Below are 21,509 nucleotides of genomic sequence, written 5' to 3' on the forward strand. Positions count from 1 at the left end.
ACCTAAATAATACACCTCCAAACCACAATATTCTCCCAAAAATTAGCAAATTATCATATGTACACCTTAAACTATTCAAGTCTAAGAGTAGGTAAGTCATAACTTACTTGGAGGCCGAACAACGGGATCACGATCAATTATATCATAGCTTTTCCCTTTCGAGAAGCCTTGAACTACTGTCACGCTATCAAAATAATGATCTACTTGTCAACACAAGAAAATTAGTACCCATTTTGAAATTTAACACTCTGGACCAAAAGTTGAGCCAAAAACCACCCATGGGGCTTTCTTAAGGAATTTAACGGAAAGACATTAATTTAACGGAGTTCAAAGAAGGTAAGTGCTACCATAAATCAGACATTTATTTTCTTACCTGCTTTTAACTTGCATTCCCACTTTATTCCAGTCTGCATCCTCACTTCATTTAATTGACAGGACATAAATCATTTACAGGAAAGATTTAATGTACTCATTAACCAAAATGGCTGCTTGTCTTACACGTACAGAGAATGACTAATGATATGCTAAAGTTACGAAAAGAAAATGTCGTTACAGAGTAACAGCCATTATTTCCAAATGCAAGATCACTACTATCAGCAAAGGAGCAATTCAATCAGATATATCCTTTGTAAAGCCAACGGGTACAGCCGAAAGGTTCGCTATATCCTGGGAGAAGGCAATGAATCAATCTCCTGCTACCCTTAATAGACTCCATTGTTCTTCTGAAGATGCCAACTGATCCATGAAATCTGGACTGGTGAAGTAAAAATCCTTTGATTCTCTGTCACTTCTCCTGTTGAATGTATTTCTTCAGTTGCACAATGAAACAAGAAAACATGAGTAAGATTGAGGGGAATGCGCACCTGGTTTCTCTTTGCCTAGTGAGCAGAACTAATATACCAAACCCTACAATTAATGCAATGTTTATCACCTGAAATACGTAAACATAGCAAGTATTAATCACCTTTGAAATTATTCATGTTCTTTTGTATTCAAAGCGAGAAGGGGAGCCTTGGAGTAACTGGTAAAGTTGCTTCCATGTGACCCCAGGAGGTCACAGGTTCAAACCTTGGAAACAGCCTCTAGCAGAAATGCAAGGTAAGGCTGCGTACGATACACCCTTGTGGTGGGGCCCTTCCCCGGACACCGCGCATAGCGGTAGCTTTAGTGCACCGGGCTGCCCTTTTGTATTCAAAGCGAACAAGTATAGTTGCAATTCATGGTCAAGTAATGGACTTCTGATTGTCGATTCTGTTAACGATTGTCTAAAGCATGCATTTATATATCTATGATTTTTTCCAAAAGAGTATTTCTCATATTTACATAATACAGAAGCAAAGATAAAGGATATATGAAGAGAATGAGATGTATGGTTCAGTTTTAAAGGTGAAGAGGCAAAACTAAAATATTCAGATCAAACCATCTTAGCGCTTCAGGAGGCTGTGATTCCCTAACGTCTACAGTTAGATAGCAGAAATCCAAGCGAGAGTAATATATAACTGTATGAATCAAAATAAGCTGCATGTCTGACCTGTCTAACAGGTCCAGAAGAACCATTTTCTCCAGAGCTCTCAAACTGATTTCTTGGCTTTTGTGGCTTCTCTCTTCCTTTCTTTGTCATGGAGTCACTTCTATGGAAAAAACCATGCTGCTTCCAAGAAAACAATAAAACATTTAGCTTTGCACAAGCTTGTTTGAGCACACAAAAATCTTCCTATGAGGACCAAATGTTATAGCAATTAAATTTATCACACAATGATGACATGATACAGTATGAGGATTTGGTAATAAACTGTTGGTCAAACAGGTATACGTGATAAAGAGACATGTAAGGTTTTCCAGCAAATGTACCAGCAAGGATAGTGGACTAACTTCTAGAATTCTATTGAACAATTAAAAGAGATCAGCAAGGATACTAAGTACCTTCCCTATAATTTCCTGCATAGAAGATCTCTTATTTCTTTGACGATCATCTACTCCAATGCAGCAATCTTCTGATAAATGCACTATGCTTTTGCCAGAACTTGTCATACATAGACGCTTTCTGTTATCCGGAAATATCCATACCCCAGAATTTTCAGCGTCATAAAGCTCATTTTCACAGTATGCTATTAATTTTGGTTTCACATTTGAAGCCCTTCCAAAATGTACTTCAGGTAAAGTTTCCGATCTAATTTCTATGTTTCGTTTCTCTGTAACTGAAGGACCATCAAAACAATCTCGATCAGCAGTTAAATTATTAGCTTTCAGCATATCTGGATGAGCCACACTAGTTGTTTGGGAACTACTAGCTGTTTCCAGGTTGGATAATCTCATCAAATCTACAGGTGAGGCAGCTACAGTAGCTGACTCCTTTTTAGCAGATCCAAAGGTCTTCTGCTGACTTGAGCCTGCTTCATTAAATGGGACAGTATGCACACTGGACGTCAACTGTTCATGGAACATGGGCTGTTCCTTACCAACAATATCTTGCTCTGGGGAACTACTTTTGCCAATATTTATTTGAGGCTCAGGCAAGTCAACAGTATTAAAAGGTCTTTCTAGTCTTAGTGCACTCATCTTGTTAGGCCTTGAAGTGTTGTCTGGATACAGATAATTTAGGGAGCCTCCGATTCCAATTAAATTTGGTTGGGATTTTGATCCTCGAGTTCTTGTAAGAGATCTTCTCCCCTTCTTCTGATGTATGCCGTCAGTTCAATATTTTCCAAGTTTTATGTAAGCAAAAGAAATAAGGTTATCAGCTAAAGAAGTCCCACACAACAAATTTCTGCCTACAATAAGCTGGAGAGTAGAAGTACCTGAGTAAGACCGGTTTCAAAGGCACTTATCATTTTCCTGACACTGCTAGGAGTTTTCTCCAATACACCTTGATCCTCAAGTTCATTAAACAAATCAACAATTTTCTTTTTGGCAGCGGCATCCATCTTCAACATTGACCGAGTCTCTTGATCCTCAGATTTAACAGATGAAGCAACATACTTCTTTTGGGATATGGACTCTTTCTTTGCAGCAACATCCGTCTTCAGCATATAGAGAGCACTCTGACCCTCAGGCTTATTAGATGAATCAACAATCTTCTTTTGTGCCACAGATTCTTCCTTTGCAGCGACACCTATCCTCAACATAGACTGCGCACTTTGATCCTCGGGCTTCTGTTGACACACAGACTCTGTCTTTCCAGTTACATCCATCTTCGAGATGGACAGTGCATCTTCATCATAAACAGGTTTTAGCTGAGTTTGAAGCTTCTTAGCTGATGGTCTGTCAGGTTCAGAATATTGTATTTCAACCCCTTCTGATTTGTTCACTTCACTTCTATCTGTGGCATTCTAAACAGGAAGGTTTGCTATCAAAACTCTTAGCAATTTACTCAGTTATAATTCTTTACATAAAAGAAAATTTTTGACATCATCAACCTACTTTTGACATCATCAACCTACTTAGCATTCTCTATGTAGTCACCACACTTGGGTTAAGCTGCAAATTCCTAATGGAATTCTCCAACTTTTGAATTACGATAATAAATTTTAAGTAAAACCCAATCACTAAAACGTCACCCAAAAATCTTTACCAAAAATATTTAAAAATTACTTGGTCCTAAAAAATTTTCCTATGTCTTTCTTATTAGAACTCTTATAGAAGGTCATGGTTAAGCTGATATAATCTGCAACTAAGGCACCAAACTGCTAAATGTTAATTTAAAATGTAGTTAGTAGTAGTTAGTGGAATTTCCAGCTGGACAATAGCTGTCAGTAGTTTGTTAGAGTTTGTCGAATGAGTTGGCAGATTAAGGCATAATCTGCTCCACTAAAGAGCTGGCAGATTTGATTATAATCTGCTCCACAATAAATTGACAGATATAATTGCAATCTGCTGCTGTAAATATGGACATCATATATTGTTATTCTAGGAAAATAGATTAGAGAAAATCCCTTGATTCATGTATCTCCTAGGTATTAGGAATTGATTAGACTATTTGATCTTCTTGTTCACCTATAAATATTGTACATCTCTAATGAATAAAGACATATTTTTGTAGTATCCAAACCTTCTTGGTATCAGAGCGGGACTTTTTTCCCTAATATCATATGGTTAAAACAGTCTTTCATGGAAAACATCTTTTTGGAACACCAAAGAAGACAAAATGTCTTCTCTGGATGTTCCGACAGAAAATATGATGGCTCAAGGAGGCAGTGCTTCTCACATGCCCTTCCAGTTAACTTCTCATCGATCAAACGAGAAGAACTGTCTGGAATGGGCACAGTCTGTTGCAATCGATGGTCGTGGAAAGTTGGGACATCTGACCGGAGAGACAAAAAAGCCGGAAGTCGGAAACCCAAAGATGAACACCTGGAGATCAGAGAATTCACTCGTGATTGCCTGGTTAATAAATTCCATAGAGCCAGTCATAGGTAAGCCTTATTTTTTTTTACCCACTGCTAAGAATGTATGGAAGCCATTAGGGAGACAAATTCTAATGTAGAAAATGCCTCTCAAATTTTTGAGTTAAAAATTAAACTACGGCAAGCTAAGCAGGGTGAGAAAGAAGTCACTGCTTATTGTAATGAAATGGTGACTTTGTGGCAAGAGTTAGACCAGTGTTACAATGATGAATGGAAGTGTTTTGTGGATAGTGTTAGACCAAATAAAAGGGAAGAAAATGAGAGAGTTTACCTTTTTTTTGCGGGATTAAATCGGGAGTTTGATGAGGTCAGGTCACGAATCTTAGGAAAAAATCCTCTAGCAGGGCTTCGTGAAACCTTTTTTGAAGTTAGAAGAGAGGAAACTTGGAGAAAGGTTATGTTAAAACCTGATTTAAGCATTGAACTAAAACCAGCTGTAGACTCTTCAACTCTTGTAACAGTGAAAAATGAAGATGACAAAAAGAAAAGGCCATAGTGCGATCATTGCAAGAAACACTGGCACACCTGTGAAAGTCGAAAGATTCATAGGAAACCACCAAATTGGAAGAAGAAGTGAGTTGATAATCGTGGCACTCAATATCAACATAATGGGCCTCCAAGCAACTTATTTTGATCGGGGGCAGCAACATTTTCCAGAATCGTCTCCATTTACAAAGGAACAATTGAAAATTCTACACAAACTCCTACAATCTCCACAATTTCATCCAAATACACCAAATCCTTCTACTCCTTGTTCCTTTGCTGAAACAGGTATTGTACCATCCGTTTTTCTTAAAGCCAACTCCAACCAAATAGATTTTTGGATCATAGATTCAGGAGCTACTGATCACATGACTGGAAGTTCCCGTTTTTTCTCTACTTATACTCCTTGTGCAGGGAATAATAAATTCAAGTTAGTTGACGGTTCCTTCTCTACAATTGCTGGAAAAGGAACTGTCAAACTATCACCTTTCCTCACACTTCATGATATTCTTCATGTTCCAAAACTCTCTTGTAATCTGGTTTCTGTCAACAAATTAACCCATTATCTTAATTGTCGCGCTATTTTTTACTCTGATTTATGTGAATTTTACGAAAATGTCTCGGAAAAGACGATTGGCAATGAGAGAATCTGGAGGTGTTTATTTTCTTGACAACGGGAACAACTCTCTACAACTGAATCCTATTTGTTTGAACTCTACTTCTGTATCCTTGTTCCAATGTGAATTCTGTGAAATGGCTAAGCATCACCGATCTTTTTTTCCTTCTCAAAAGTATCAGGCTTCCAAGCCTTTTATGATAATTCATAGTGATGTTTGGGGACCATCTAGAACTTCAACAATGTCTATTAAATGATGGTTTGAAACTTTTATTGACGACCACACTAAACTAAGTTGGGTTTTTTTATTGAAGGACAAATTTGAGGTTAAAAATGTGTTAAGAGACTTTCTATGTCTTGGTGGAAACACAGTTTAATGAGAAAATCAAGATTTTTCGAAGTGACAATAGTCATGAATTCTATAATGAACAATTAGGAAGGTTTTTTAGAAAAACAGAGGTAGTACACCAAAGCTCTTGTCTTGATACACCTAAACAAAATGGCATCGCCGAAAGAAAGATTAGGCACTTCTTAGAGGTAACGAGGGCTTTAATGTTTACTAGTAAAGTTCCACAGTACCTTTGGGGAGAGGCTCTCTTGACTGCTACTTACCTATTAATAGGATGTCATCCTGTCCTCTCAAATTTAGAACACCTTTTAATGTTTTCAGAGAGAGTTTTCCTAACTCTAGGTTATCTGCAGATTTGCCACTGAAAGTTTTTGGGTGTACAACATTTGTTCATGTTCATAATTGAGTAAACTTGAACTGCGAGCTAAGAAGTGTATTTTTGTAGGATATGCTCCAAGTCAAAAGGAATATAAGTGTTATGATCCACATGTTGGGAGGATAATTGGCATAATGGATCTAACTTTCTTTGAGTCTTAACTCTATTTTACTACTCATCTTCAGGGGGAGTATAATGTAGAATTCGTTTTTTGGGGATATTGAAGAAAATGGACATCAGACAAATGAGGAGCTAGATATTACAATAAATACTGATGTGAGGGAACTAGGAGAAGATATGAAGAAATGTGATCAAAATGATGAAAAGGGCAGCGATCTGAGAGATGATAGGGACCGAAATGACTTAAATGATAAAAACTCCGATATTGAACGTATAGAGCCTTCAAATGACAAAAATAAAAATGAAAACAGAGAACAAACAAAAGAAATACAAGTGTACTCGAGAAGAAACCAAACTCAAGACAAAAAGACCGAAGATTCTCAACACTGCCAAAAGTCAATTCCGCAACACCTTACTGGAATTCAAGGTAATTTTCTAACTGATTCTATTTCCTTCTCTGATCTGGACATACCTATTGCAAAAAGCAAAGGTGTTAGAAATACTCCTAAATAGCCTATTTCTATGTTTGTGTCCTATAAAAAGTTGTCTCCTAGTTATTGAGCCTTTACTTCACAACAGTCTAGTATGGAGATTCCAAAAACTGTGCAGGATGCTCTACGAGTTCTCGAGTAGAAAGAGGCTATTTTGGAGGAATTGCGAGCTCTTAAAAAAATGAGACATGGGAATTGGTGGATCTACCCAAAGGAAAGAAACCAATGGGCTGCAAATAGGTGTTCACCACTAAATTCAAATCAGATGGATCCTTGGAGAGGTATAAGGCCTACCTAGTAGCTAAGGGATTCACACAAACATATGACATTGACTATCTTGAGATGCTTGCTCCAGTAGCTAAGCTAAACTCAATTAGAGTTCTGTTGACAATTGCAGTAAACCTTGACTGGTTGCTTCAACAGTTGGATGAGAAGAAATGTTTTCTTGAATGGACAACTAGAGGAAGAAGTCTATATCGACCCCCCCAGCAGGTTTTGAAAAGAAATACGAATCAAAAACATGCAGAAGTAAAAGATCTTTTTAGGGTCTAAAACAGTCTCCAAGGGCTAGGTTCGAAAGATTTACTCAATTTGTAAAGAAGCAAGGATATGTGCCAGGACAAGCAGATCACACAATGTTTACTCGACATTCACTAAAAGGAAACATTGCAGTTCTTATAGTGTATGTCGACGATATCATCCTCATAGGAGATGATGTGGTTGAAATAGGAAAACTAAAAGAGCATCTTGCCTCAGAATTTGAGAAAAAGGACTTAGGCGCACTGAAATATTTTCACAGCATGGAGGTTGCACAATCGAAGAAAGGAATTATAGTGTTACAAAGGAAGTGTGTTCTTGACCTGTTAAAAAAAACAAGAATGAGTGGTTGTAGACCAGCTAAAACTCCAATTGACCAGATTCTAAAGTTTACAAAGAAAGGAAAATTGATTGTTAGGGGCCAATATCAGAGACTGGTAGGCAAGTTGATTTACTTGTCACATACTAGACCAGATATTTTCTTTGTTGTGAGCCTAGTTAGTCAGTTCATGCATTCTCCACGAGAAGAACACTAAGTTATGTATCGAATCCTAAGGTATCTAAAGAGTTCTCCTGGGAAAGGGTTGTTCTTCAAAAAGAATGAGCAAAGAAGTGTTCAGGCTTATACCGATGCAGACTGGGCTGGTTCATCTATTGATAGAAGATTTACATCTGGATATTGTACATTTGTTTGGGGGAATTTAGTGACATTGAGAAGTAAGAAGAAAAATGTGGTCGCTCGGAGTAATACTAAGGCTGAGTATCGATCCATAGCACATGGAATTAGTGAAATGTTTTGGCTCAAGAGACTTTTGGAAGAACTAAGAAGACCTATGAGTTTGCCAATGAAGTTATATTGTGACAATAAGACTGCCATAAGCAGTACTCATAATCCAGTTCAACATGACAGAACAAAACATGTTGAAGTAGACAGGCACTTCATTAAAGAGAAGATTGAAAATGGAAGTGTGTGCATCCCTTTTGTTCTAACAACAGAACAAGTTGAAGATATTTTCACAAAAGGTCTTTTCAGAACTACTTTAGAGTCATTTCTGAGCAAGTTAGGCATATTCGATATTTACATGCCAACTTGAAGGGGAGTGTTGAATGAGTTGGCAGATTAAGGCATAATCTGGTCCACTGATGAGCTGGCAGATTTGACTATTGCTCCACAATAAATTGACAGATATAATTGAAATCTGTCGTAAATATGGACATCATATATTGTTATTCTTGGAAAATAAATTAGAGAAAATCTCTTGATTCATGTATCTCCTAGGAATTAGGGATTGATTAGATTATTTGATTTTCTTGTTCACCTATAAATATTGTACATCTATAATGAATAAAGACATACTTTTGTAGTATCAAAACCTTCAAAGTTGCTAGAGGCAGTTAGTGCGCACTTGTCTATAAGTAGTGAACCAATACACATTCTGTAGTTGAAATTCTTTTTCCCATTTTCTGAATAAAAAAGCAATTGAAATCAGTTGAAAATATCTTTATCTTCTTCTTCGATTACATATGTTTTCAGCTTAGTTGTTCAGTAGCCATGAGAGGAACTTGAATTCAACATAATATCAGCGCCACAGCGATCTTGAGAAGTTAAGCTCAATCTTTGGTTGCATTTCGATTTAGGATTCTCGTTTTCTACAGTTAGGGTTTGGAGTTTGTTTCAATCAATCGGTGCAATGCGACAATAGCTACCACAACAAATGCAGAGGGAAGATCTACTGCTAGTGAGGAAATCACGATTGGATACAACCATCTGCTGTATTCAAGGCCTTCTGATTTGCCAGGTGAACACTTGATTGAATTCAAACTAACGGGTAAAGAGAATTACAATTTATGGTATCGTTCCATGTGAATTGCCCTGTTTGTGAAGAATAAGATTGGTTTCGTTGATGGAACTTGCAAGAGAGATTCGTTTGATGCTTCTCTTCGTGGTCAGTGTGATTGTTATGCATTCGTTCTCTCATGGATCATGAATGTCGTAGCAAAGGATCTATATAGTGGTGTTTTCTATGGCCTAAATGCGGCTAGTGTATGGAGAGAGCTTAAGGAAAGGTTTGATAAGAGGAACATTTCGAGAATCTACAAGTTGCATCAGGAAATTATGGATCTAACTCAAGGATTGGGCTCTGTGTTTGCTTATTACTCGAAGTTGCGTGATCTTTGAGGAGAATATGACGCTATGGTAACTGCTCCATCTTGTTCATGCCCTCAGGTATCTTCAGCAACATCGTTTGGTGCAATTTCACAGTGGCCACTCAATGGGTCGTTTGCATAGGCTAAGAGTCAAATCATATTGATGATCCCTACGCCTAGCATTAATGAGGCTTATGGACTAGTGCTACAGGAAGAAACTCAGAGAGTTAAAGCAATTGCAGTACAATCTCTAGAGATTAGTGCTCATGCAATTACTTACCAGAACGGACAGGGCACTGGAAATAACTATTCTTAGGGATCAGGAAGTGGTCACAACCTAGGTGGAGGGCAACAACAAAAGAACAGCAGGTGTGACTTTTGGAGAAAGAAAGGCCATACTAAGGCTACTTGTTGGAAATTGGTGGGATATCCAGATGATTAAAAGAAGATAAGACCTTTTGGGACTCATACTGCAGCTTCTAACAATGCTCAGTTGGATGTTTCCACTAAAGCTTCGAAAGACCAGCAGGAACTCAAGCCAACGAACATGTAGGGCAACTATTTCACTGATGAACAGTACCAGCAGATGTTGCAGATGCTACCCAAAAATCAGGTTTCTCATGATGTGGCTGCTCATGCCAAAGTGACAGGTATACCTCTATCTCTTCTTAGTCGAATTAAGAAGGATAGATAAATAGTTGACTTGGGAGCCACCAATCATATTGTCTCATTTGGATGCTTTCATTACTTTTGTGGAACTGTCTGCTGCTATCAAGAAAGGTACAATTACCTACTGGAGAGACTAGTCGGATCACTCATATAGGTTCATCTCACATCGAGGTCAACTACACAAGGATGTCTTATTTGTCCCTCATTTTACATATAACTTGCTCTCAGTATCTAAACTTACAAGGGATGCTAGTTTGTTTGTTTCTTTCTTCCCTAATTGTTGTGTCTTTCAGGACATCTCAACTGGCAAAGTGAAGGGGACTGACAGAGTGGAACATGACCTTTACGTGATGGATCTAGTGGACTACAAAAGCTGCCCTGGAAAGATGGTGCATGGTGCTGCATGTGGGAACTCTGATGTAGTTTTGAATAGCATGAATGGCCAGTTGTGGCATAGGAGATTAAGGCATGTGCCCTAAGATACTATGATGAAAATTTTTGTGTCTCCAAATGTGAAGTTAGCGAATTGTCATGACACTGTAATGTCTGCCCAATGGCTAAACACACCAGATTTCCCTTTCCTAATAGCACCAATAAAAGTGTTCATTTTGCAGATATTGTGCACTGTGATGTTTGGGGACCCTTCAATGTTCCAACTTATGATCACAAGCAGTACTTCCTTACCCTTGTGGATGACTACAATAGGTATACTTGGGTTTGTTTGATGAACTCTAAGGATGAATCTATAGTGTTGTTAAGATACTTCATTTCCATGCTTAAAAACAAATTTTCTTGTACAATTAAAACCCTTAGATGATAATGGTGGAGAATTCATGAATCAGAAAGTAAATGAACTGCTTAGTTTAGAAGATATCACACATCAATCTTCTTGCTCATACACTCCTCAACAGAATGGTTTAGTTGAAAGGAGACATAGATACATACTTAATACTGCAAAGGCTCTTAGATTTTAGGTTGGCTTGCCCTTGAGATTTTGGGGAGACTGTATCTTAGGGGCAGTATACCATATAAACAGGCTTCCTTCCAGGACAATAGGTGGTAAATGTCCTTTTGAGCTTGTTTTGCACAAGACACCTTCATTTGACCATCTCAAAGTGATAGGTTGCCTCTGTTATGCTGCTAATATGAGAAAAGAACATAAGTTCCCTACTAGAGCAGTTCCTGCAGTTCTTGGGGATATTCCATGGTACAAAATGGCTATAAACTCTATGATCTCACACATCACTTCTGTTTTGTTAGCAGAGATGTCACATTCCATGAGAATGTATTCCCTTTCCTCACTAACAGTCTCTCACAATACTCTCTTGATCATGCACCAGTTGATGATGATGTTAATATAGTTGAGGATTCTCCTCTTAGTTTTCACCTATATCTCCAGTGTATCTGTTAGCCCTGCAGATGGTGTTTCAGCTGATCTTCACTTAGCTCACCTAGTTCTGGATCATGATGATCACCTTGCCTCTGTTGAAGGTCAACCATTGTTGATCCTCCACCTCAACTTCCTGTAGTTGCTCCAAGAACATCAACTAGACCCTCCAAACCTCCTACTTGGTTAAATGATTACGTGACTCAGCAATCTTTTTCTTTTAGCTTATATCCTATTTCCAACTGTCAGTTACATGTCTTTGAAGCCTGCATACTCTAAATGTCTTGCATCCTATTCAGCAGAAGTAGAACCACTGTTTTACCAGGAGGCAACTCAAGATCCTAAATGGATCAAGGCTATGTAGGAGGAAATGTTGGCTCTTGAAGAAAACCACACTTGGAGTATTGTTTCTTTGCTCTCAGATAAGCGTTACATCCAATGGATGTAAGTGGGCTTTTAAAATTAAGTATAAGGCCTCTGGAGAAGTGGAAAGGTAAAGGAAAGATTCGTTGCCAAGGGTTACACTCAGCAAGAGGGACTAGACTATACAGATACTTTTTCCCCAGTGGCAAAGATAGTCACTGTGAAACCCATTATTGCAGTTGTTGCTTCACATGGCTGGCACATCTTCCAGATGGATGTGCACAATGCATTCTTGCAAGGAGACCTTATAGAAGAAGTATACATAACTGTCCCTTCTGGCTTTTCTACCCAAGCTGCAAGGCAAGGGGAGATGTTTGCATGCAGACTTCACAAATCATTGTATGGGATTACACAAGCCTCCAAGCAATGGAATCTGAAACTAACACAGCCTCTTCAACAACTGGGATTCATTCAAAGTCACTATGACTATTCATGCTTCAGGAAACAAGATGGGCCAAAGCTGCTATTGGTGCTCATCTATGTAGATGACTTATTAATTACAGGAAATGATCTTGATCTTATTACACAGGCTAGAATGGATTTACAAAAATGTTTCCAAGATGAAGGACCTACGAGAGCTAAAGGTCTTTCTTAGCATTGAGGTTTCCAGATCAGACGAAGGAATTTAGATGAGCCAAAGGAAATAAGCTTTGGAGTTGATTGTTGAACATGGTTTAGGGGGTTCTAAACCATCTACCACTCCATTGGAGATCAATAAGAAGTTGACCTCTATTGAATTTGATAAAGTAACTGGAAGAGCTGGTAAAGGGCAAGAGGATCCAGCATTATCAAGTCCAAGTTTTTAACAAAGCATAGTGGGTAGGCTGTTGTATTTGACCATGACAAGGCCAGATATCTCCTTTGTTGTTCAATCTTTGAGTCAGTACATGCATGCCCCTAAACAGTCTCACTTGAAAGTAAGCCGGGCAACGGACCGGAACGGTACCACCGGAACGGTTCTACCGGTACCGGAAGATATACCGGTGTATTTTACCGGAACCAAATCGGTACCACTGAAAAATATGGGCCTTCCACCCCGGTCCGGTTGTCACCGGGTTGGACCGGTACGGAAACCGGAGTTCCGTTGTGTTTTTAATTTTTCAAATTTTTTAAAAACAGCTGTTTAATGTTAAATTGTTAATGTTATGAGTTGATTTAATAAAATTAATGTTAGGGAATTAAAGTTAATAAAACTAACTTTAATAAAATTAAAAGAATATAATTATTTTAATAATTTAACTTGTTTTATTAATATAATTAAGTTAAAGATATATTAATCTCATATTCTTTGAAAGTTAATGTTATGAGTTAATTTAAATTATATTTATATAAGTTTAAGTTAAAAACTTATACTATAAAAACAATTAACATTAACTTAAATAGTTATAATTTTAAGTTATAATAGATTATAATATATAATTTTAAAAATCGTTATAATTTTAACTCATATATAATCAAACGGTCAACAACGGCCATATACTAAGCAATTTTAAAAAAAAAAATAAACTACACCAGTCGGCGCAGGCTGGAACCGGCCAACCGGCACCGGAACCACCGGAAAAAATTGACGCTCCGCACCGGTACTGGATTCCGGGTCGTTGGGTACCAACCGGTACCGTTGCGTTACCGGACCAAACGTGACCGGAACCGGATTAACTCCGGTCCGCTGCCACCCCTACTTGAAAGCAGCTATGAAGGTGGTAAGATACATAACATCAGCAGCTAAACAGGGTATTTTAATGCCATCATCCGGAAAAAATGAGTTGTTAGCATACTGTGATGTTGATTGGGGTGCTTGCCTGTAGACTAGGAGATCAATCATTGGTTATTTAGTCTTTTTTGGGGAATGCCTTGATATCTTGGAAATCAAAATAAACATCAGACAGTAGCCAGAAGTTCTGCTGAGGCAAAGTTTAGAAGCATTGCTTCCACAGCAGCAGACATAGTGTGGTTGAAAGGCCTGTTTAATGAACTTGGGATTATAGTGAAGGAACCAGTACAGATGTTATGTGACAGTAAAGCTGCAATCCAGATAGCAACAAATCCAATCTTCCATGAACGAACAAAGCACATTGACATTGACTGTCATTTTATTAGAGAAAAGGTGAAAGAAAGAACTATACAAACACAACATGTGAATACAAGGGATCAGTTAGCAGATATATTGACGAAAGGATTGGGTAACGCTCAACATCATCATCTACTGCCCAAGCTTGGTGTGAAGAACATATTCCTCCCCATCAGCTTGAGGGGCAGTATTGGAACTGAAAGTTAAGATACTGCAAAAGTATTTTTTATTCATAGAATTATATAACATTTATAAGAGAAAAGTAAGATCAGAATGAACTAAATCCCTTATTCTTGGGAGATTCTTGAATCAAGGGATTTCCACTAATCTATTTCCTAAAATAAAAAATAATGTATTTTCCCAAGATACATGCTATCCCATATTTACAGAAGCTGATTACAGTCAATCTGTTAGCTGATTTGTGGAGCAGATTTGATTACAGTCAATCTGCCAGTCATTGTGGAGCAGATTCTGCAATCTGCCAGCTCATTCGACACTCCCCTCAAGTTGGCATGTAAATATCGAGCATGCCTAACTTGCTAACAAATGTCTCAAAGGTAGTTCTGAAGAGGCCTTTTGTGAAAATATCTGCTACTTGTTCAGTTGTTGGAACGAAAGGGATGCACACACTTGCATCTTCAATCTTATCTTTAATGAAGTGTCTGTCCACTTCAACATGCTTTGTTCTGTCATGTTGAACTGGATTATGAGCAATTCTTATGGCAGCTTTATTGTCACAGTACAACTTCTTTGGCAAACTCATAGGTCTTCTTAGTTCTTTCAAAAATCTCTTGAGCCACAACATTTCACAAATTCCATGTGCCATGGATCGATACAGCCTCACCACTACTTCGAGCCACCACGTTTTGCTTCTTACTCCTCCATGTTACTCAATTTTCCCAAACAAATGTACAATATCCGGATGCAGACCTTCTATCAATAGAAGAACCAGCCCAGTCCGCATCTTTATAAGCTTCAACACTTCTTTGCTCATTCTTTTTAAAGAACAACCCTTTTCCAAGAGAGTTTTTTAGATACCTTAGGATTCGATACACAGCTTCTTGGTGTTCTTCTCGTGGAGAATGCATGAACTGACTAACTAGGCTCACAGCAAAGGCAATATCAGACCTAGTATGTGACAGGTAAATCAACTTCCCTACCAATCTCTGGTATCGGCCCCTATCAATTGATTTCCCATCCATCGCAAACTTTAGATTCAGGTCAATTAGAGTTTCAGCTGGTCTACAACCACTCATTCACATATCTTTTAACCGATCAAGAACATACTTCCTTTGTAACACTATAATTCCTTGTTTCGATCGTGCAACCTCCATGCCGAGAAAATACTTCAGCGGGACTAAATCTTTTATCTCAAATTCTAAGGCAAGACGCTCCTTTAGGTTTTTTATTTCAACCACATCATCTCCTGTGCGGATGATATCATCAACATACACTATAAGAACTGCTATTTTTCCTTCCATTGAATGCCGAGTGAACATTTGTGTGATTTGTTTGTCCTTGCACATATCCTTGACTTTCCACAAATTGAGTAAACCTTTCAAACCAAGCCCTTGGAGACTGTTTTAGACCGTAAAGAGATCTTCTAAGTCTGCATATCTTTGACTTGTACTTCTCTTCAAAACCTGGTGGGGGATCCATATAGACTTCTTCCTCTAGTTGCCCATTCAAGAAAGCATTCTTCACATCCAACTATTAAAGAGACCAGTCAAGGTTTACCGCGACTGTCAACAGAACTCTAATTGAGTTTAGCTTAGCTACTGGAGCAAACGTCTCAAGATAGTCAATGCCATATGTCTGTGTGAACCCCTTAGCTACTATGCACGCCTTATACCTCTCCAAGGATCCGTCTAACTTGAATTTGGTGGTGAACACCCATTTGCAGCCTACTGATTTCTTTTCCTCAGGCAAATCTACCAACGCCCATGTATCATTTTTTTCAAGAGCTCGCAATTCCTCCAAAATCGCCTCCTTCCACTCGGGAACTCGCAGAGCATCCTGCACATTTTTTGGATCTCCATACTAGAAAGTTGTGAAGTAAAGGCTGACTAACTAGGAGACAACTTTTTATAGGAAACAAACATAGAAATGGGATATTTAGAAACATTTCTAACACCTTTGTGTTTTGCAATAGGGTCCAAATCTAACAAGGAATTAGAAATAGAATCAGTTGAAAGATTACCTTGTATTCCAGAAAGGTCTTGCGGAGATAACTTTTGACAGTGTTAAGGATCGTCAGTCTTTTTTTTCTTGAGTTCGGTTCCTTCTCGAATACACCTGTATTTGTTTTGTTTGTTCTCTGTTCCCATTTTTATTTTTGTCATTTGAAGGCTCTACAGGTTCAATATCAAAGTTTTTATCATTTAAGTCACTTAAGTCCCTATCATCTCTCGAATCACTGTCCTTTTCATCTCTTGCATCGCACCTATTCATATCTTCTCCAAGATCCATCACATCAGTATTTATTGTAAAATCTAGCCCATGATTTGCCTGATATCTAGTTTCCTTAATATCCCAAAAAGACAATCTTCACCTACGTAGTACTCCCCCGGAAGATGAGTAGTAAAATAGAGTTGGGATTCAAAGAAAGTTAGATACATCGTGACAATTATCCTCCTCGACTGGGGATCATAACACTTATATTCCCTTTAATTTGGAGCATATCCGGCAAAAACACTCTTCTTAGCCCTTGGTTTAAGTTTACTGCAATTATGAACATGAACAAAGGTTGTACACCCAAAAACTTTCAATGGCAGATTTGTAGTTAATCTAGAACTAGGAAAAATCTCTCTGAATATGTTAAAAGGTGTTTTAAATTTGAGAGGACGAGATGGCATCCTATTAATAAGATAAGTAGCAGTCAAGAGAGTCTCTCCCCAAAGATACTGTGGAACCTTACTAGTAAACATTAAGGCCCTAGTTACCTCTAACAAGTGCTTATTCTTTCTTTCTGTGATGCCATTTTGTTGGGGTGTATTCGGAAAAGAGCTTTGGTGTACTACCCTAGTTTTTCTGAAAAAACTTCCTAATTGTTCATTAAAAAATTCCCGACCATTGTCATTTCGAAAAATCTTGATTTTCTCATTAAACTGTGTTTCCACCATTACATAGAAAGTCTCAAACACATTTTTAACCTCAAATTTGTCCTTTAATAAAAAAAACCAACTCAATCTAGTATGATCGTCTATAAAAGTTACAAACCACCGTTTTCCAGACATTGTTGAAATTCTAAACGGTCCCCAAACATCACTATGAATCATCATAAAAAGTTTAGAAGCCTAATACTTTTGAGAGGGAAAAAACGATCGGTGATGCTTAGCCAATTCACAAAATTCACACTAGAATAAGGACAGATTTTTATTTTCAAATACTGAGGTAATAAATGTCTTAAATAATAAAAACTTGGATGTCCAAGCTTATAGTGTCAAAGCATGACTTTATTCAAAACAGAAGTAGAGTTCAAACAAGTAGGATTCAGTTGTAAAGAGTTGTCCCCGTTGTCAAGAAAGTAAAGACCTCCATACTTTCTAGCACTGCCAATCGTCTTCCCCGAGACCTTTTCCTAAAATTCACACAAATCAGAGTCAAAAATAGCACGACAATTAAGAGAACAGGTTAATTTACTCACAGAAACCAGATTACAAGACAGTTTTGGAATATGAAGAATATCATGAAGTGTGAGGGATGGTGATAGTTTAACAGTTCCTTTTCCAGCGATTGCGGAGAAGGAACCATCAGCTATCTTGATTTTATTATTCCCTGCACAAAAAGTATAAGTAGAGAAAGCACAGGAACTTCCAGTCATGTGATCAATAGCTCCAAGAATCATTTTGGTTGGAGTTGGTACTAAGAAAAACAAATGGTACGATACCTGTTTCAGCAAAAGAACAAGAAGTATTAGAAGGATTTGGTGCATTTGCACGGAATTAGGGAAATTGAAGGAGTTTGTGCAGAATCTCTAGTTCCCTAGTAAATGGAGATTGGAGATAAATCTGGAGGAGGTTGCAGCTCCTGCTCAAAATGAGTTGTTTGGATGGCTTGGCCATGTTGATATTGGAAGCCACGATTATCAACTCCCTTCTGCTTCCAATTCGATGGTTTCCCATGAATCTTCCAACATGTTTCACGGGTGTGCCAGTGTCTTTTGCAATGATCGCACCATGGCCTTTTCTTACTGTTGTCTTCATTTTTCACTGTCACAAGAGCTGAAGAGTCTATAGCAGATTTTAGTTCAACATTTAAATCAGGTTTTAACATAACTTTCCTCCTAGTTTCTTCTCTCCTAACTTCAGAAAGGTTTCACGAAGTGCAGGCAGAGGATTTTTTCCTAGGATTCATGACCTAACCTCATCAAACTCCCGATTTAATCCTGCTTAAAAAAGGTAAACTCTCTCATTTTCTTCCCTTTTTTTTGCTTTCACACTATCCACAAAACACTCTCATTCATCATTATAACACTAGTCTAACTCCTGCCACAAAGACACCATTTCGTTATAATAAGCAGTGACTTCTTTGTCACCCTGCTTAGCCTTCCTAAGTGTAATTTTCAACTCAAATATTTGAGAAGCATTTTCTACATCAGAATATGTCTCCCTAATGGCTTCCCACACATCCTTAGCAGTAGGTAAAAAAAGATAAGGTTTACCTATGAGTGGTTCCATGGAATTTATTAACCAGGCAATCAAGAGTGAATTCTCTGATCTCCAGGTGTTCATTTTTGGTTCTCCGACTTCCGGCTTTTTTGTCTCTCCGGTCAAATGTCCCAAATTTCCACGACCATCAATTGCAAGCTTTACGGACTGTGCCCATTCCAGGTAGTTCTTCCCGTTTAATCGATGAAAAGTTAACTGGAAGGACATGTGAGAAACATTGCCTCCTTGAGTCATCATATTTTCGGTAGGAACTTCTAGAGAAGAACTTTTGTCTTCTTTTGATGTTTCAGAAAGATGATCTCCTTGGAAAGCTGTTTTTTCTACGTGATACTAGGGGAAAACGTCCCACTCTGATACCATGAAAGTTAAGATACTGCAAAAGTATTTTTTATTCACAGAATTGTACAGTATTTATAAGAGAACTAATCAATCCCTAATTCTTGGGAGATTCTTGAATAAGGGATTTCCACTAATCTATTTCCTAAAATAAAAAATAATGTATTTTCCTAAGATACATGTTATCCCAATATTTACAGAAGCTGATTACAATCAATCTGTTAGCTGATTTGATTACAGTCAATCTGACAGTCATTGTGGAGCAGATTCTGCAATCTGCCAGCTCATTCGAATGGAACTCTTATTGAAGGTCATGGTTAAGCTGATATAATCTGCAAAATAAGGCACCAAACTGCTAAGTGTTAATTTAAAATGTAGTTAGTAGTAGTTAGTGGAATGTCCCAGCTGGACAATAGCTATCAGTAGTTTGTTAGAGTTGCTAGAGGCAGTTAGTGCGCACTTGTCTATTAGTAGTGAACCAATACACTCACTGTAGTTGAAGTTCTTTTTCCCATTTTGTGAATAACAAAGCAATGGAAATCAGTTGAAACTATCTTCATCTTCTTCTTCGATTACATATGTTTTCATCTTAGTTGTTCAGTAGCCACGGGAGGAACTTGAATTCAACATTTCTCCCCTTAATATAGTTCTTAGAATGTGTGATCAAACCTGAAAACTCCCTTTTGATGGGCAGAGATGATGCATATGTATCTTGCACAGGGAACACAGTTCCTTTGTATTCAACATTTATTGCAGGAACTTTGTCTTGTTTCTTCTTCAAAGCAGATTCTCTCTACCAAATCAACCGAAATATCATCATTATACATAAGCTGATAGGCATCTATATCAGTGAGTATGACTTGAGAATAAACCTTACTAAAGGAACAGTATAGTAATATTACCACATTACGGATTCGGTTGCGCTCATCTTCACTTAGAATGAATTGCAACTTCATATGGACATAATGACCTCCTTCAAGTTGAAAAAAATCATCCCAATAACCCTTCTCAACTATTGATGAAGTCTCAACTTCTGTCAAAGTAGAAATATTTTGTCACAAACCTTTACGGTAGCATCATATTTGGAACATTGAGATATACCTGTACGTGATATCTCATTTCCCTCAGCACCCTCAAGTTTAACAACCAAATTTTCGCGAAATGTCGTTAATGGGCTGCAAAAGAACAATCAAATTCATTAATCATGTTTTACACTGAAAGCATCAAGAATAAAGATAAACAGGATGATTGAATCATTACAATGAGAAATCTCCCTTGTCCCACGTTTGGTACGCACTCTTCCCCATGGAAACTACAAGAAAGCATATGAAACCCCAAATCAATTCGAAATGCAACTATACATACAGCACACACTATAAAAGAAGAAAAGAAAAAGAAAATACTAACCCCATAAGCAAATTGAAGAAGATGAAATATTCTTGAAATCGAACACTGTGTTAAAAAACAAATAACGCCAAACTGAGTTAAAAACCAAAATCATTTTATTGATCTGGAATGCAAATATTAAAAAAGGGAAGCTTTTAGTACCTGAAACTTGGATTGTTCCTGGCATTTTGGAGAATTTGATACTCAAAACTATATTCGGCCAAAAAGCATTATCCCTTCAAGGGTACTACATAATTCAGGGGCACTTTCTTTCAAGTGACAGTGTAAGTGCTGGATAGAAGAGAAATTTTGGTTGGACAGCAGAATCCGGATATGGATGAGCTAAGAAAGATGATTGGGTCCATTAAACTTCTCAAATTCTCACCAAAATCTGTATTTTTGTCTCATCTGAATTCTGAACCACCTTAGCTCTGAGTGAGTGAAACAATCCATTTTGTTTTTTCCCAAGAAATAAAAAAAAATTATATATCTATCTCAATCTATCTATATGTACCTATGTATTTTTGTATCTACATACTTCCTCCTTTCGTACAACTTTTTTTTTCTATTTTATTTTTAATATTAATTACTTTTTAAAATCAATTTCAAAATACAATATATAAACATCATGTAATAGGATATTATGATAAAATAGTTATGTTATTAATTATTTTTTAATGAATGTGTCAACTCAAAATGTGAAAAATAAAATCGAATGAAGAAAGTATTATATATAAAAGAGTTAATACATAAAAATGACCCTAAACTTGACATCAATTATAACTTTGATCTTAACTTTGATAGTTCACAAATAGGACCTTTAACTATTCAAAACTTGAATAAATATGACCTCCGATTTTTTCAATCCCATGTGTGAGTCTCACTCGTGACTACGTAGAAAGGCAATCCAATCACACGGTGTCACGTCGTTAAAAGGGCTGACTTGGAGAGAGGTCATATTTGTGCAGTTTCAAATAGTTAAAGATCATATTTGTGCACTGTCAAAGTTTTATTTTTTGTGTTAAAACGACGTCGTTTTTATTATTA

At 37.4% G+C, this 21,509-nt stretch overlaps 1 protein-coding gene across 6 annotated transcripts; it reads right to left on the reverse strand.

The window, feature by feature from the left end:
* Positions 1–446: 446 nt before the first annotated feature.
* Positions 447–20,923, reverse strand: LOC107854809. Of its 6 annotated transcripts, none has more exons than XM_016699808.2 (11): positions 20,625–20,923; positions 20,484–20,528; positions 20,337–20,388; positions 20,178–20,251; positions 19,979–20,109; positions 19,746–19,869; positions 2,799–3,319; positions 1,924–2,676; positions 1,532–1,648; positions 864–931; positions 447–793 (listed from the first exon to the last, which is right to left on the reverse strand). In XM_016699808.2, the coding sequence occupies exons 1-11, from the start codon at positions 20,647–20,649 to the stop codon at positions 685–687; spliced, it is 2,019 nt and encodes a 672-aa protein (XP_016555294.2). In that variant the 5' UTR covers positions 20,650–20,923; the 3' UTR covers positions 447–684. The 6 variants fall into 6 exon arrangements, with proteins under 6 accessions (XP_016555294.2, XP_016555295.2, XP_047271176.1 ...); XM_016699809.2 differs by having other exon boundaries at positions 1,924–2,673; positions 20,625–20,919; XM_047415220.1 differs by having other exon boundaries at positions 447–781; positions 20,625–20,919.
* Between the last annotated feature and the right edge of the window lie 586 nt (positions 20,924–21,509).

This window comes from Capsicum annuum, chromosome 7, assembly GCF_002878395.1.
Source record: "Capsicum annuum cultivar UCD-10X-F1 chromosome 7, UCD10Xv1.1, whole genome shotgun sequence".
Lineage (NCBI taxonomy): Eukaryota > Viridiplantae > Streptophyta > Magnoliopsida > Solanales > Solanaceae > Capsicum > Capsicum annuum.

What these genes read in the sequence shown, in the direction of transcription:
- LOC107854809 (XM_016699808.2), bottom strand. Translation starts at nt 20,649, where the DNA reads ATGCCAGGAACAATCCAAGTTTCAG. An exon ending in AGGAACAATCCAAGTTTCAG is followed by an intron (nt 20,529 to 20,624) that starts GTACTAAAAGCT and finishes TTTTTAACACAG; the next exon opens with TGTTCGATTTCAAGAATATT. An exon ending in ACTAGGCAAAGAGAAACCAG is followed by an intron (nt 794 to 863) that starts GTGCGCATTCCC and finishes TACATTCAACAG; the next exon opens with GAGAAGTGACAGAGAATCAA.